The sequence below is a fragment of the Plectropomus leopardus genome, chromosome 15 (assembly GCF_026936395.1).
Source record: "Plectropomus leopardus strain MGB_pleo_1.0 chromosome 15, ASM2693639v1, whole genome shotgun sequence".
Classification (NCBI taxonomy): domain Eukaryota; kingdom Metazoa; phylum Chordata; class Actinopteri; order Perciformes; family Serranidae; genus Plectropomus; species Plectropomus leopardus.
Window position 1 is genome coordinate 4,816,135 of NC_142190.1, and position 14,884 is coordinate 4,831,018.

The 14,884-nt window shown below is 39.3% G+C and overlaps 1 protein-coding gene across 5 annotated transcripts in view; it reads left to right on the forward strand.

Annotated features, from left to right (window-relative positions):
* kirrel3a (kirre like nephrin family adhesion molecule 3a) overlaps positions 1–14,884 on the forward strand; it is a 223,275-nt gene that overhangs the window by 162,918 nt on the left and 45,473 nt on the right. For all 5 annotated transcript variants that reach the window (XM_088088638.1, XM_088088639.1, XM_088088640.1 and 2 more), the window contains one exon: positions 6,649–6,799. In XM_088088638.1, the coding sequence (XP_087944764.1) occupies positions 6,649–6,799 (151 nt within the window). The remainder of the gene's footprint in view (positions 1–6,648; positions 6,800–14,884) is intronic.

Sequence of the window (14,884 nt, forward strand, 5' to 3'; positions counted from 1 at the left end):
TAATGGCCACAAACAACAAATTCATTAACACACATTATTCATTCATTCAAACCTTTATTTAAGACTCGGGGAATCATTGAGGGAGACCGTCATTTTCAGTGATGCTGAGCAAGAACAATGCATTTAAAACATAAGCAATCAAAAGAAACAAGACTGAATCATACAAAGGAACAAACAATAATAGCATTGAAAATAGCTAAAAATAGAAATGCAGGAAAACAACATGGTAAGGTGTAGAAATTATAATAAAAAAAATTGCACTTGATTAAAACAAGATCTGAAATAAGGCATTTGAATAGCCGCAATGATGGAAGAGTGTCCAAGTTCAAGTTTGGGGAATGTGATGTAACAAGCTATTCTGTGACCGAGTACCCAGATTATGTGATGAAATATAGGAAGAAAGCATCTGTTTCAAAGCTTTACAGATGCCTAAAAGCCAAGGCTGGTCCCAAAAATGAGGCCAAGCCAACCTTTTGGTAAAGATGGCAGTGGTGGGTCTGTAAGGATGGTACACATTCAGCTCTAATAAATCAATAGTACCTAAAGCTGCCCTTGCCATAAAATCAAGATGTGGTTGCCATATTTTAATTTTAATTTTAAATAGTCCTGACTCTTACATTTTATGTTGTGGTAGATTTTATCTGGGTGATCAGATTTCCAGTGGATTGTAATGCACTTTCTTAAAATCAATACATTTTTTTCAATATTCATTCCAAGGGTCCGTATTGCCTGTGTTTAGCAGACACAAGTGAGGTGATTTTGTAATATGAATATCCAAACATTGTGATATAATATCAGCAACAAATTTCCAAAATGTTGACAACGGTTTACAGGACCTACAATAGAAGTCGCCTTTTCATTTTTTACACTGCCAGCACAGAAGGGACATTTCATTATTCCTTTTTTGAAGTTTTCTGCTGTGTCATATCTTCTACGGAGAGTTTTGTAAAGAGAAAGATTGTTTCTCACATTGTAAGAGCATTTGTGAACGTTCAAACATAAAAAAGACCATTCTTCTTTTTTTATTTTTGTCTTTCAATCCTTTTCCCATTTACATTGAATTGCCTTTGTATTTGTTGACAAACAGTCTAACAGGGATTTATATACTTTATAGATACATTGAGCAGTTTTTACAAAACAAACTGAACCGTGTACATAGGTGTTCTCTCTGGGCCCCTCCCCGCTCCCACAGCTATGTGTTCTAGCGTCCTTGTGGGCCCCCTCTCGAGCACTTTGTATACTCAGTACCCCTTTTCCCCCAGTCACACTCCCCTGATCCCACCAACCCTCTGTCCCCGGGAGGTTATTTTACCGTTCCTTCGAATACCTTTCTTGAAGTGAATTTGCTACATCAATGTTGTACCAGATGAGATTTTTATTTTGATCCACAGGGTGAGAGTGAGTTTTCCTATCATGCTTAAAACGTGACAAAAATAGAGAAAATGCTCCAATGTTGTTAATTATTGACATTTTCTCTGGCAGTTTGTTCACTTTGTTCAGTCCTGGGCTGGAAACCGAAAGAGTGAGAGGTCCTTTTAAAGGCGTATTCCCCTGATGTGGAGTCTTAGTGCACTTCAGCTTTGTAGCTGTGGCAGACCGACAGCCCTTGATTCATTATAGAAACTCATAAATTAGACAGAGCCAAGTCACTTAAACATGTTTATTAAAGACAGACACAGCTTCTCTCATTAATATTGTATTTACATGCCATTTTACATTACTCCCTGTGACAGTATGGGCTTACAGTATTCCTGTGAGGTTTAATCACAGAGTGTTTTATGTGACATAATGTATGCATGTATGTATGCATTTATGTATTTGCTCTGACTGGTGAAATACGTTGTGTGAGATTTACAGAGCAACAGATATTTGGCAGTGAAATGACATCTATTCAGAGAAGAGATTAATAATTCAAGCACTCACTTCATGTCACTCATTTTTCGTATGTAAATGGATTCATGAAGCAGAAGCATTACAACAGAGTCGCAAAACATTTCATTGCAGTTTACTCTAAACAAGATTTGTGACGAATTGCACCTTCGAAACAAGTAATACTCAAGCAATCAATCATTTTTTGAGGGGAGAATCATCATGAGGCATGGTCCCAAAACACCTCACAGTAGGGTAAAACATAGAGTGGCAAATAGATTAACATAAATGAAAATAAGACCACCATGTTCAAAACATTAAATTCAGATTCTATCACATTACTTTCTGAAGTCGTCAAATACTGCCGCTTTTGCAGTGATTGCAGCATAAGATCCGGATCTCAAACGCCACCTTTCACAGCTGCATGATATACCGCTGGATGGCGTCAGGTTAAAAAGCTTTAACGACGTAATGTAAGTAAGGTCCGGCTGGGCAGGAGGTGGTGGATGGGTCCAACAAACCCCGGACTTTCATTCAGGAGTTCATAATCACTGTCAGTCTGAATGTGATGGGTTGACCACCCGTACCTTTGTAGCTTAGTCACAACCGTGTGCTTTTATTGGCCTCCTGCGGCTGGTTGCCATGTGCTTTTGTTGACATCCCAGCATCGCGAGCAGCATCCTGGAACGTTAACAGCAAACACAGAAAGATACTTAGAGTATAATATGCAGATGCAGAAGTCTCCTGACAAAGCAGCAATATGTGACAATTTGGAATGAGAATGTTTTGAAAATGCCAAAAATTTGAATAAAATGTTGAAATAATGCAAAATAAAACATGCATATGAAGGTGGAGGAGATGTTGGATGGCATCACACCTAAAGGCAAGATGCCTGCAAAGCTGCAGACCAGTGTTCAAGACCAACAAACAGCAAGAATCGTTGTGTTTTAGTGAGTCATTACTTTGTAGAAGCTTTATAATCAACAAAAATGGTTGTCGTTGATGTTTGCCACAGATAGTGCCACAAACACGGGGCTGTTTTTTAGTGAGACCGCAAACCCCAAATCCCAACTCTTTACGCCAAAACATGATCTTTTCCTAATCACAATCAAGTGTTTTTTGTTTCTAGAAGTAACCAAATGTTAACCAGCATTGCTGAATGTAAAGAAATACAAAGTTTTAAGATATTAGGCACATGGTAATGTACAAACATATCTGTGGTTTGCTGATACATGTATTGCCAGCATTATCTTCTGGTGATTGCTTTTACCCTAAACTGCCCTTGGGAGAAGACACACATTCACTTTGGCGAGTTGGCTTTCATTCTAGAGGTTTTGATTGTACATGTGCCAAAGTGATTCAATAGAGTGGCTAAATTTTTCTACTTGAGCAACAATTAATGTTAAAATGTCTCTGAGCAATTTGAAAGGTTCCAAGGAGACTGATAAAACTTTTCCACTGTTTTCAACCTTTCAGAGAATATCAGCCAAATATAAATTGGTTCAAATTTCAAAAAGTTGGTTTGCAGCTGGAAGCAAAAAGACCTGAAGTATAAACCATGATAACATCAGTCATTGTCTCCATGATGAAAAGAGACAATGGAAAAAGCGAAAACAGAGAGGTCCAAAAGAGCGTGCAGTGTTCTCATTGAAAGTTGGGTCATGCTTCTCTTTTGGGTAAAAACAAATATCTGGAAAAGTGGTACAAAGGTTACATCACATCACCATTGTCATCTGGGATTTTGCTTCTACTGTTTACCTCTGTTGTGCACTGTGCAACGCCCTCTGATGATAAACTGTCTGTGATTACAATGATTCTGGGCAAAACAGGTGGAAATACAGGCTGATTTGTGTGATAGCATTGAGAAACCTGATCAGAACCTGCTCAAGATTCAGAGCTGATTTGGTGGAAAAGTGGCACAAGCAGTAGAATAGTAAGAGGTGTGATTTGACACCTTTTCAGCTACATCATGTGTACAGTAACCTTAGGTGATGCAAGCACTTGTTTTTTCATGTTTTGAATGTAGATCTGACGTATTTGTTGTTGTTAGTAGGAGTTTAATGAAATGTTGGGGTTAGGCTTGCCTGCACTGTGGTAGGAGGAACTGAAAACCAAACATTTACACAGCTGATTAAAATCTCATCACAATGTGTCCGACAAGTTTGCCTTGGATTTTTTTTGTGTACAGACTAACACCTCCATACAGACAACACTGTTATTCCACCCATTCGACTGTTTACCATTCTTTTCACACACTTTCAAAGTCCAAGTCACACTGAAATTTATTTATTTGTTTATTTGGATCCTCATTAGTTACCACGTAAGCAGCAGCTACTCTTCCTGGGGTCCACACAAGAAAATTACATTGCATAGCATTAAAAGTAGATTACATGACAGCTCATAAGACAGTTAATGAAAAAAACAACAACAAACAAATTCAATTCTATGGTTTTCTATATAACATTCTTCCCGATATCTCAGGCAACAACATAGTTTCTGTACAATTTCAGGTTTGCAGCACAATACACACTCCTCAATCCCATTCACCCAAGAAACATTAAACAGTGTATGTGTCAGCTGTAATCAAAAGTCGATTTCATGAGATGCTTCTTTAATTTCTTTTTAAAATCTTATTTACCTGTTGACTGTGTGAATTTTGATAGAAGACTATTCAGCTCTTTCATTGCTCTGTACATTACTGTGTGTCGCATTGAATTGCATAATTAGACCTTGTAATGCAACGAGAGTGACCTTCACTGGATCAGTTAACAACATATTGAGTTATTTACCTGTTTGACGTTAGTCAGGGACACTCGACTTACTTTTGCAAAATGACAAGAGGCCAGGGGCCAGTCACAATAACTCCATACATGTTTCTAGGATTTTAGGATTCTTCTAAAATTATAGGACATTTAAAGGAATTTAGGATGTTTCAAAGATTTAAACACATTTTTACAATTTTAGGACACTTCTTCGATTTTATGACATTTCTAGGATTTTAAGGCCTTTCTAAGATTTTTGGATGTTTCTAAGATTTTAGGACATTTCTCAGATTTACAAAATATGTTTTGTACGTTTCTTTGAATTCTCTAAGACTTTAAGTACATTTCTGGGAATTCAGAAAACTAATAGAATTTTAAGACGTGTCTAGGATTTAAGGACCTCACTTAGATTTTGGGAAACTTCTCAGATTTTTAGACCTTTCTAGATTGATATGATGTTTCTAGGATTTTAAGACATATCTGGAATTTTAAGGTGTTTCTATAGGATCTTAGGACATTTTTAGGATTGTAGGATATTTCTAGGACTTCAGGATATCCTAGGATTTTAGGATGTTTCTGGGATTTTAAAATGCGTCTAAAATTTCAGGATGTTTCTAGGATTTTAGGACATTAGATATTTAGCGAGGACCTCTGTTCGGGATCCTCCACTGGCACTTTTTTTTATAGACATACTCTATTTTGATGCTGTTTTATGCACGCTGGCACCTTATGTATAGTAAAAATACAAAAAACTATTCCCAGTATGAATCACTTTATTTTTAATTCGAATTAGCAAATGGTTGAGGGGCCACCCAGTACCTTATTGGGGGCCAGATTTGGCCCATGGGCCATAAGTTTAGCATCACTGCATTAGGGGGATAGTTTTATTTGTTGTCACTGTCACCACCCTGACTGAGAGATTACCTTGAGATGCTCACAGTATTTTCATATCATTGCTCTAGAGTATTAAATGTCCCACTGTCTGCAGAGAGTGGTTGGTAAAAGATCTATGGCGGATATTAATTCCTCTCAGAAAGAGCCTTTGGCTGTTGAACGTCACACTAATGACAACTAATGTGATCCTTGCATCATTATGAACACTAACCCTGTTTTAGACTGGATTTATTTTTTTTAGTAATTGCTGAATAAAAGACACTTTGAGGTACAGACATCTGGGATGTCTTTATTGTAATACATTGTGGAATTGGATAATGTGAAATGATTTTAGGTGGAGAATAATTGCCACATTCATGCGGCAGTTAAACCCCTGAGTCAAGTCAAAAAGATGCTGATTTTGGAAAGCATTTTTCCATAGTATTACTATTTTTTAAAAGTTCTTGAATAAAGACACTTGAAAACAATTCCTGGGTCTTTTTCAAGCACCAGTTTACTAATTTCATTTGAACATGAAATTGTTGACCAGTCAGCCCTGTGTTGAGTTAAATTGTCTAAACACATAACAGCCGATGGCTTTGTGTGGTTTGTGCTTCAGCTTGACAGCCTTTTACCACTGCTCGCCTTTGAAGTGGATTTAATGGCTAAAGGGAGCCTCCACTTTGTATATGTGTGAATATTGTGTGGTGGGCCTGCTTGGTGGCCTTGAGAGGGTTCTGTAAAGTGCAGGATTATGTGCAAGCGAATGAGAACCTGGAAGTGAAATAAACACACGCATTCATATTAGTGATTGGCCAAACACCTGGGCAGCTCTCAGGTATCAATGTGTGGTCACATTTGCAAACAACTCAGGTTTTTCCACAGAATGAATAATTTATCCAGCTATTTAAAATATGCCCCGACATCCACTCTGAAAATCGGATGCCCTGAAAAATAACTATTCATTGAGGGACTCACAGTTTCACCAGTCCCCCTAAATAAATAGATAAATGAAGTAAAATGTATTTATGCTCCATGAAGTCAAGGTCAAACAGACTATTACTAAAGTCATGTGTGTTTATTTTCGGGTTGATGAAATGATCGATAATGAATAAATATGACATTTTTTGCCTTGATTCCTCAGACCTTGCTGCGGGATGGTAAGAGGGAGAGCACCGTCAGCACGCTCTACCTTTCTCCCTCCAACATTGAGTCGGGTCAGCAGATTACCTGTCGAGCTTCGAACAAAGCAGCCCCCAACGGCAAAGATGCTACAGTCACTATCGACATTCAGCGTGAGTAACAAACAGCCAAACTTCAAATTTATCATTTGCAATCAATCAAATATGCTCTTCTCATTCAACTAGTGCTTCATTGACAGGATTTAAAGGTCTAGTATGTAGCTTTTAAAGGATATTTGAGGATATTTTGGCAGAAATAGAATATGGATTAATATGTGTATGTTTTAAATGTTGCGGTTTTCATTACCTTGGAAAGAGACGTTTTTATCTACATAAGGAGCCGGTCTTCATCCACAGAGATCGCCATGTTGCACTGCCAGGTTTCTACAGGAGCCCTGAACGGACAAACCAAACACTGGCTCTAGATTGGGCCGTTTTTGCGTCAGCCATCCTAGTAAGAAGCCCCTCTGCAGCAAGCAGTGCTGGAAAAACACAAATTTCTTCACGTAAAACTGCTTTATTGAGTGTTTGTTCCAGGGTGAGAGTTTTCTGCAGACAGTGCAGCTCCTGATAAAAAACCTCCTGAAACATCTGGTTCTTGAATTATAAGAGCACACTTAACAGGTTTTAAGCTGACAGCACGGCTCCGTCATGCTTAACAACACTGGACAAACACTGTTTTGTAATGTGAAACTGCTTCATTCAGTGTTTTTACTGTTATAAAACACATCTTGTTTGTTTTGAAGTGAAAGAGACCTCTACGAATAATTCGGGTGAAAACCTCCAGAACATCTGGATCCAAAATATAGTGAGCCCACTTTAAGTTTAAGAGAAAAGTTTAAGTTGCCCAGAAACACTGATTTGTAGCTAGTTTTGCCATTTTTTATCACTGGGTCTGTTGGTTTTGGAGAGGAGGAGACCTCTGTGGATAATTTGGCTCCCGGTAAAAACCCCCTGAGCAATTAGCACTGAAGGAATCCCAACCAGGAAATCTGCAACCCTCACCACTAGATGCCACTAAATCTCCCTAAATCAAAACTGCTTTTTTAAAGTACTCTGCAGATTATAATGATGTTTACCAGGAATACTCAGCTAATGTGTGGGGCCACTTTTGCAAAATGACAGGAGGAGGATGAAGAGGACTATTTAAGGAAGTTTAAGGGGGATTTTAGGACATTTCTAGGATTCCAGGACGTTTCTCAAATTTTAGGATGTTTCTAGGTTTTTAGGATGTTTCTAGGATTTTAGGACTATCTAGACTTTCAGGACGTTTTGGGGATTTTAGGACATTAACAAGGATTTTTTGTCGTGGGGTGCGGGGGATCCAACACTGGCACTTTTTTTTTAATAAACAAGCTCTATTTTGATGCTCTTTTATGCACTCTGACACCTTGTATATACTAAAAGTACAAAAAAAAACCCAAATCCATAATTCCATTTGAGTGACAGTCAATGTATATATTGTGCACTGTCATATAAAGGTAAAAGGTACATACTATACCTTATACCTTTATCTGACAAGAGAATAATGTTGCTTCTCTTTTTAACAGTGTTTTAATATAGCCAAGAAACACCATAAGAAATCAGTCTACAGTGAAATCTGCAGGGAGAAAGCACAGGAACACAATGGCACAGATAATTAGATGATTACAGATGGTACAGTATGTTTTCAGTGTGTATCACTTATATGAAAAAACGTGTGCTTTGTTACTGCCTTTTTTTCTCTATTTCACTCTCTACCTCTTCACAGTGTCATCCAAACACAGAAAATGAGGCGCCTCTATGAATAATTAAATTTTCAGATGATATTATTTGATGACAAAATCTATTTTCCACAAGTTACGGATATTCTTAACGTTTCTCACAGCTCCTTCAAAGCTATTAAGTATGACTAATAAAGCATAAAATGCTATTCAGAGATGCATTTCTTTCGACGGATCTATTCTTCCTCCCCGTGCTTTCTTTTTTACGCCTCAGTTTAGTCATCCAGAAGGAATGAAGCTCACAGGATAGAGCTTGGACAAACTGAGATGCGTGAATTAATTGATTATTGTAAGAATGGCCCTTAATCCTTCTGTCGTACAAAACAATGGGAGCACCATTTTCCATGGAAAGTCAAGAGTTGGAAAAACAAATGTTTGATTGCAGTACCCCACCACTTGTGTGTATGGGCGGCCTTGAACTATAGCAGCAGTTCTGGTAATAGAGCTCCCTGGCTTCCACTGACAGCGCTCCAAACACCCCCAAAGTCACTGAAATGTGCAATCTTCAGGAAACAGCCAATCCAGTCTGCCTCCACAGCAAAGCAAGGGCTGCTTGGAGTAACGGCAGTGCCGTTAGTGTTTCACACTAAGCTAAATCATTCCCAATGCAGTGTTTGAGCCAAGCGCTTAAACATGCACTCTTTGTTCCATTTAAAATGCACATACTGTATAGCTGTGAGGTGAGGGTGTTCACTGGGTGAGGTGGGTTTGGAGAGGGAATGTTAAAACACAAAGAAGCAATTCAGCAAGTTTTGGAAAGGCAGCCATGAGCTCATGAGCTGTTTGACGGTCGGGGGTAGGAGAAGGGGGTGACAGGTGTTGGATGAATAAGTGATGATGGCGCTGTCAAGGTGGAGAGGCTGCAGAGACTCCTGGGGGTCTTAGAAAGCACGGTACCTCACCACTGGGGGCAGCCAATGTTAACCACTGGCTGTTAATATTGATGGGAGGCAGCTGCTGCTGTCTCAGAGAGCCACTCTGCAGCCAACACTGTGTACCGCACTGGCAGGATGCCCTCAGTGCACCAGGCAGAGGACAGGCAAACACACAGGGTTAGTCTGGCTCTGACTCCCAGGCAGACCACTGGTCACCTGGGCTGGAACTGGGCACAACTGGGTATTCAGCATATTCGTCATCACAGCTGCCGACAGCTTTTAATGAGGTTTCCACATTGATTATTCTGCTTCAGCCCAAACATGCTGGGCAAACGCAGCGAGGCAGCTCCTGCACTGTTTCTCTGCTACTGAATCAAACAAAACGACATGTGAAAAAACACCACTCATATTTTTCATCTCAAGTATAAATTTGTCTGAAAAAAATGAAACGATAGACAGGTTTCCATAAACCTTCAAACTGCGCAAATTGCAGATATGAAATCTGCCCAATGAAAACACGTCAATTTTGAAAAAACTCACATTTACAGCAAAATAGTTTTTCGCTTGCATGAGGTGGTATTTCAGATGATTTGAAAAAGCAATATTTCACAAAACTGCAATGGAAACACCTTTTTGGCTTTTAGAGGTCACATTATGTACAACAAATAGTATCGGTAGGAACTGGCTCCCCCATGATGCAGCAGGAGCTACAAGAGGTGTTGCATCACGTAACTTATATAAGGGGCTTGCCTCTCCATTTTCACTCGCATAACACATCTTTGTCACCTTAGATTGGAAATAATGACGGCTAGTGTGATGGCTGCAATAGAAATTAAACTGCCAATGTTTGAACATCCATCGCCATGCTTCTTGGAATGTTTTCGAGAGAAGAGAAGTCGCACTACATAAGTGAATGGAAACAGTCATTTTTGCGCAAATCTGTGATGGAAACCTGTTGAGTGTGTTTGAAACTTTTTTGTTTGAAACATATCAATAGTCAATAGTCAGCATATAATTTAACACATTCCTTAAACAGTTTGGCTTTCAAACATCATGAAATATATATGTTTTTGTAGTGAAGAATGACATATTTCTTATAAAAATTAAGACCTTAGACGACGCTGAGTGATAATACAATAGTGCTCCTCAGTTAAACTTCTCTCAGTTATAATTCCTTCAGTGTTTTTGTCTGGGAGGTTTTTACCAGGAGACAAATTATCTGCAGAGGTTTTTCCTTTCCAAAACAGACAGACAAGGTAATTAAAACCTGTAAAATATTGAATTTCAGATTACAAATTAGTAGTTCTCTGATGTTGTTTGGCATTTTGGAGATGAGCCGCTCGCCCACCACATGCTAATGTGTGCACCCCGTTACATCTGATAACGTAAGATCCAAACATTCAGGAGAGAGACGAATTATCTTCAGAGGTCTCTTCTTTTCCAAAACAAACATACCTAGTGATTTACACAGAATAAAGTAGGTTCATGTTACAAATCAGTCCTTTTCGGATGATCCCTATCTATAGTGTTTGGTTTTTCCATTCTGGGCTTCTGTAAAAGCATGGCGGTGCAACATGGATGAGGACCCACTCCCTATGTAGATATGAACAAATCATTTGTGTGAAACGAAAACATACAATTTCTGCCAGTAAAGCCTCCTAAATCCTACACACTGAAACTGAAGTTATGAGAGAAGATTGACATATAACCTTTATTTAACCAGGTAATCTCAATGAAATCAAGAGCACCTTTGCAAGAGAGATTTGGTTATAGCAGATAAAAATAAAAAAACAGATTTGAAGTGACACTTTGGAAATTGTAAAATATTCTGTAATTCATTACGTTTGGTGGAAGTGGTGGAAGGCATTCTTCCCAAATGCAGCATTTACCAAAGACATAACCTGAGTTTTATTTGTGTTTGTTAACTGCAAAGATAAGGTCAAGTACTCAGTAAATTTGCTTATCCTGTTATAGTGGCAAACATAATGAGTGGGTGGATGACTGTCATTGTCAGGAATTTTTATTTGTATTTTTTAATTAATGAAGTTCCAAAAAAAATTTCACAATGGTGAGCTCAGTACAAGCGTAGTGTATTTGAAGATTGGATATTTTAGTGGAAACAAATAAACGTATGGTGAGTAAAAATTTTAAAGGGAATTTTTAACCAGCTCTTTGTCACTGCAGTGTGTACAGATGAATAGTGTTTGACTTGTGTTTGGGGTGGTAGACAGGCTGGGAGCTCTTAAAGCTGGCGACCGAGGGGGCACCTTAACACCATTCCTCTGTAAACACTTTCAGCTCTGCAGAGCTGCAGAGCTGGTTGAAAACTGGCAAAGTGTCCCTTTAGTCATATCCCCAATATCAACATGTTTTAAATAAAAGATGTGTCCCTTTTATATTGATAGATAATGTTCCTTGTGGGATTAACTTTCCTTCAAAACACATTCACTTGCAAATTATATAAATGTAATTAAAAAAGGAGTCCTTAAGGTGACAGTTGGCAGTTGTGTAGCAGCTCTGGACAAAACCTTAATAACTAATATGTAAATAAGACAAGTTGGTGCTGTTTGATAGTGCATATGCTTCTCTTCAGGCCACAGATGTAGTTGCTGTTAACTACGCGTATGCATAATGGCTGCCACGCGTCCCCCTGTTTCGGTTTGGAGCGTCAGCTGTTCGTGTCCTCAAAAATGAATGTGACTTGGACAGTAGATGCAGTACGTATATAAACAGCAGGGGCAGTGTAGAGGCAGAGCGGAGGTGACAGAGTAAACACAACAGGAAGGATTAAAAATGGTGAGAAGCACGAGAGACGCGTCCTCCCCATTGTCCCAACGGGCTTGATTTAGAGGCCTTACGTACCACCGACATTGCATCTGTCGCCTTTTCTGCCTTGATCTCAATATGATAGTAACCTCATATATAGTCATATACAGATTGAGCTCTCTCGTGTCCCCTCTAAGAGGTATCCACCAGTAACACACGTCGCGTATAGGCAAGTATATATACAAAACCTTCACGATGCAGCTGGCAACATACACAAACGCAAGGTTAAACAGCAAATATTTCTCCAGCTTTAGGTTTCCCTTCTTCCAGTCTTTTTGTTACATTTTGTGAACCAATCTCTCTTCTCAACAGGCAGATATGAGAAATGATGTAATCTTCTTATCTATGCTTTGGGTAAGGCAACAGCTGGCTTCCCCATATTGTCAGAGTGTTCCTTTAATTCGCACACAGTAAACAAAGCTCTGTGCAGTTATATCTACAGTACAGTAAACCGGAGCTAGCACAGCTAATACATATGTATGGAAGATCTGTGTTATGTAAATTCAATCTGAACTGCATCACGATTAATTCTGAACCCAGAGTAACATGGTGAGAATCAGGTCTAGCAATTAAAAAAGTTTGTTATTTTGCAGAGGGCCTTTAATTTCCTGTGGTTCCTCTGCCTACAATGAGCTGAAGGAGTCAGGGCACAGAGGAGCCAAGAGGCGGACTCTGTCCCTGGGTAATTGTAAGAAAGGGAGAAGCTTGGAAGGTAATTGCACAAAGAGGAGGAGCGTGGGCTAAATAATGCATTTTTCTTTGATAATTAATAGCCAAATGCAGAAGTGGTGTGTCCACAAAGGTCCCCACGGGCACCAAAAAGACACACATACTAAAAATGCTAATGTAACATCGCCAAAGTAGAGCCATACTCAAGTAGAGTGTGGTTCATCACACTGTTCTCCCAGGAGTCTGATTTCTGTGACAGAGACTCACTTTTTGCATTCTTTGTTTTGTGGTGGACTTCTATTAGACTCTGCCCAGCTCCAAATTGTGCGCTGATGAAAGCCACAGACAAAAGTTAATTACACAGTGTGCTCGAAGAGGCTCTCTGAACAAACCACAGAAGTAGATCAGTGAAGACAATAAGCACAGAGGGCTTGTATTTTTATATGATTGTTTAAAAATATGGGGTAGAATTGTAGTCTAACTAACATCTGAAGAGAATTTATCTGAAAATTATTGTTGATGAATAAAGTCTGTATTTTGATTTTCAATTTTGTTTAGAATAAAGAAGAGTGATATGCATGATTTTTCGAGGGTATGGCTGCAGGGTTACACGTCAGTGTCACAGCGTCTTACTCAAACTTTAACCCTAACCATGTCTGATGTGCTGTGCATGCATCTGTACATGCATCAAACTGACAGAGCCGTGAGAGTGGCGGCTACAAGCCTGCAGCCATATCGAGGGCTTTTCGCTCGACTCACAGCCCTGGGCAAAAAAACCCCCCTTAGCCCAGGGCTGGCAAGTCTGTTAGCCCCAGTCACTTCATGAAAAATCACATATGGTATATACCCACTGAGATCCCAGTATACACCGAGTCCCACTCCAGAGATGTTTTATCAGGGTGGAACGGTACACTGAAGACATGTTAGGTCATAACCCGGTTTAGGCGTCATGGTTTGGTATAGCAGAAAGAAAAAAAAAAGCTTACAGAGATTTTTCTTTCTATTTATTTTAAACAGACAGTCGTGCAAGAAGTAACATTTTCCCACTGGCAACTTTGATGAACTATTTTCATTAGAAAAACTCCAAACATTTCTGTATTACATTGTACAAACACTGAACAGACACTTTCCCAAAGGGCAGCACATCACAACAGGCTGTAAAACTGAAAAGCATCTCCTATGAAATTGAAAATACCAAACAAGTAGAATTCAAAAAATGTGCACTTGGAGTGTTACAGTCAGTTCCACCTTGACAAATAGTTGCAGTTGCTTAAGTAATAGTGTTTTCCCTCTCTGCCTTCAGATCTAAAGGCCGCTTGAAAGCAGTGGGGTTAAGGAGTTCGGCTCTGGTTTGATTTTTTTTCTCTCATGCTGGTGAAACATCTGAGTGATGACTGTCGCATTAATGTTAGCATGTTGGATGTCTCGGAGCGGCATATCACACAGCCGTGACACGTTCCATCCAGTCGTGTGATCAATCGCATGATCAACTGCCGTCAACCTGATGCGTCACAAACTGGAGTCGGCCGTCAGCGTATCTTACTGCCTCGAAAGGTGGCTTTTGGCACTGATGTCTGATGCCAAAATCACTAACCAAGTGATGATATTTTGGCAATTTCAGAGTGACAACATGATGGTATCTCAGTTTTCTTCAGAGAACAGTCAAAGATCATACAAATGGGCAAATCCGCTATCATTTAAACTTTGAAATACTGTGTATGACACCACATAAATTGCCAGGCTTTCAATAATCCCCCTGTGGCTCGCAAAAGAAGTTTGATTTCTCAAATGAAAATTTCTGGCAATAGTTGAAGTCAAATTTCTCATAATGAAGTCAGTAGCAGACTGCAGGGAATTCTTGTGGTGGAGTCAAAGATCGGGAAGTTTTTCGAGTGATAAACTACACGGAGACTTGGAGAGACACCTCAGTAAGGGCCTTCACTGTATACCTCAAAAGCACTTAAGCACTTTGTGAGCCACTGAGTGGGAGTGTGTGATAATGCCTAGTGCTGCACCTTTCATTCTTTTGGGTGGCAGCCTTGACTCTACCCGAGTTGATTACAATG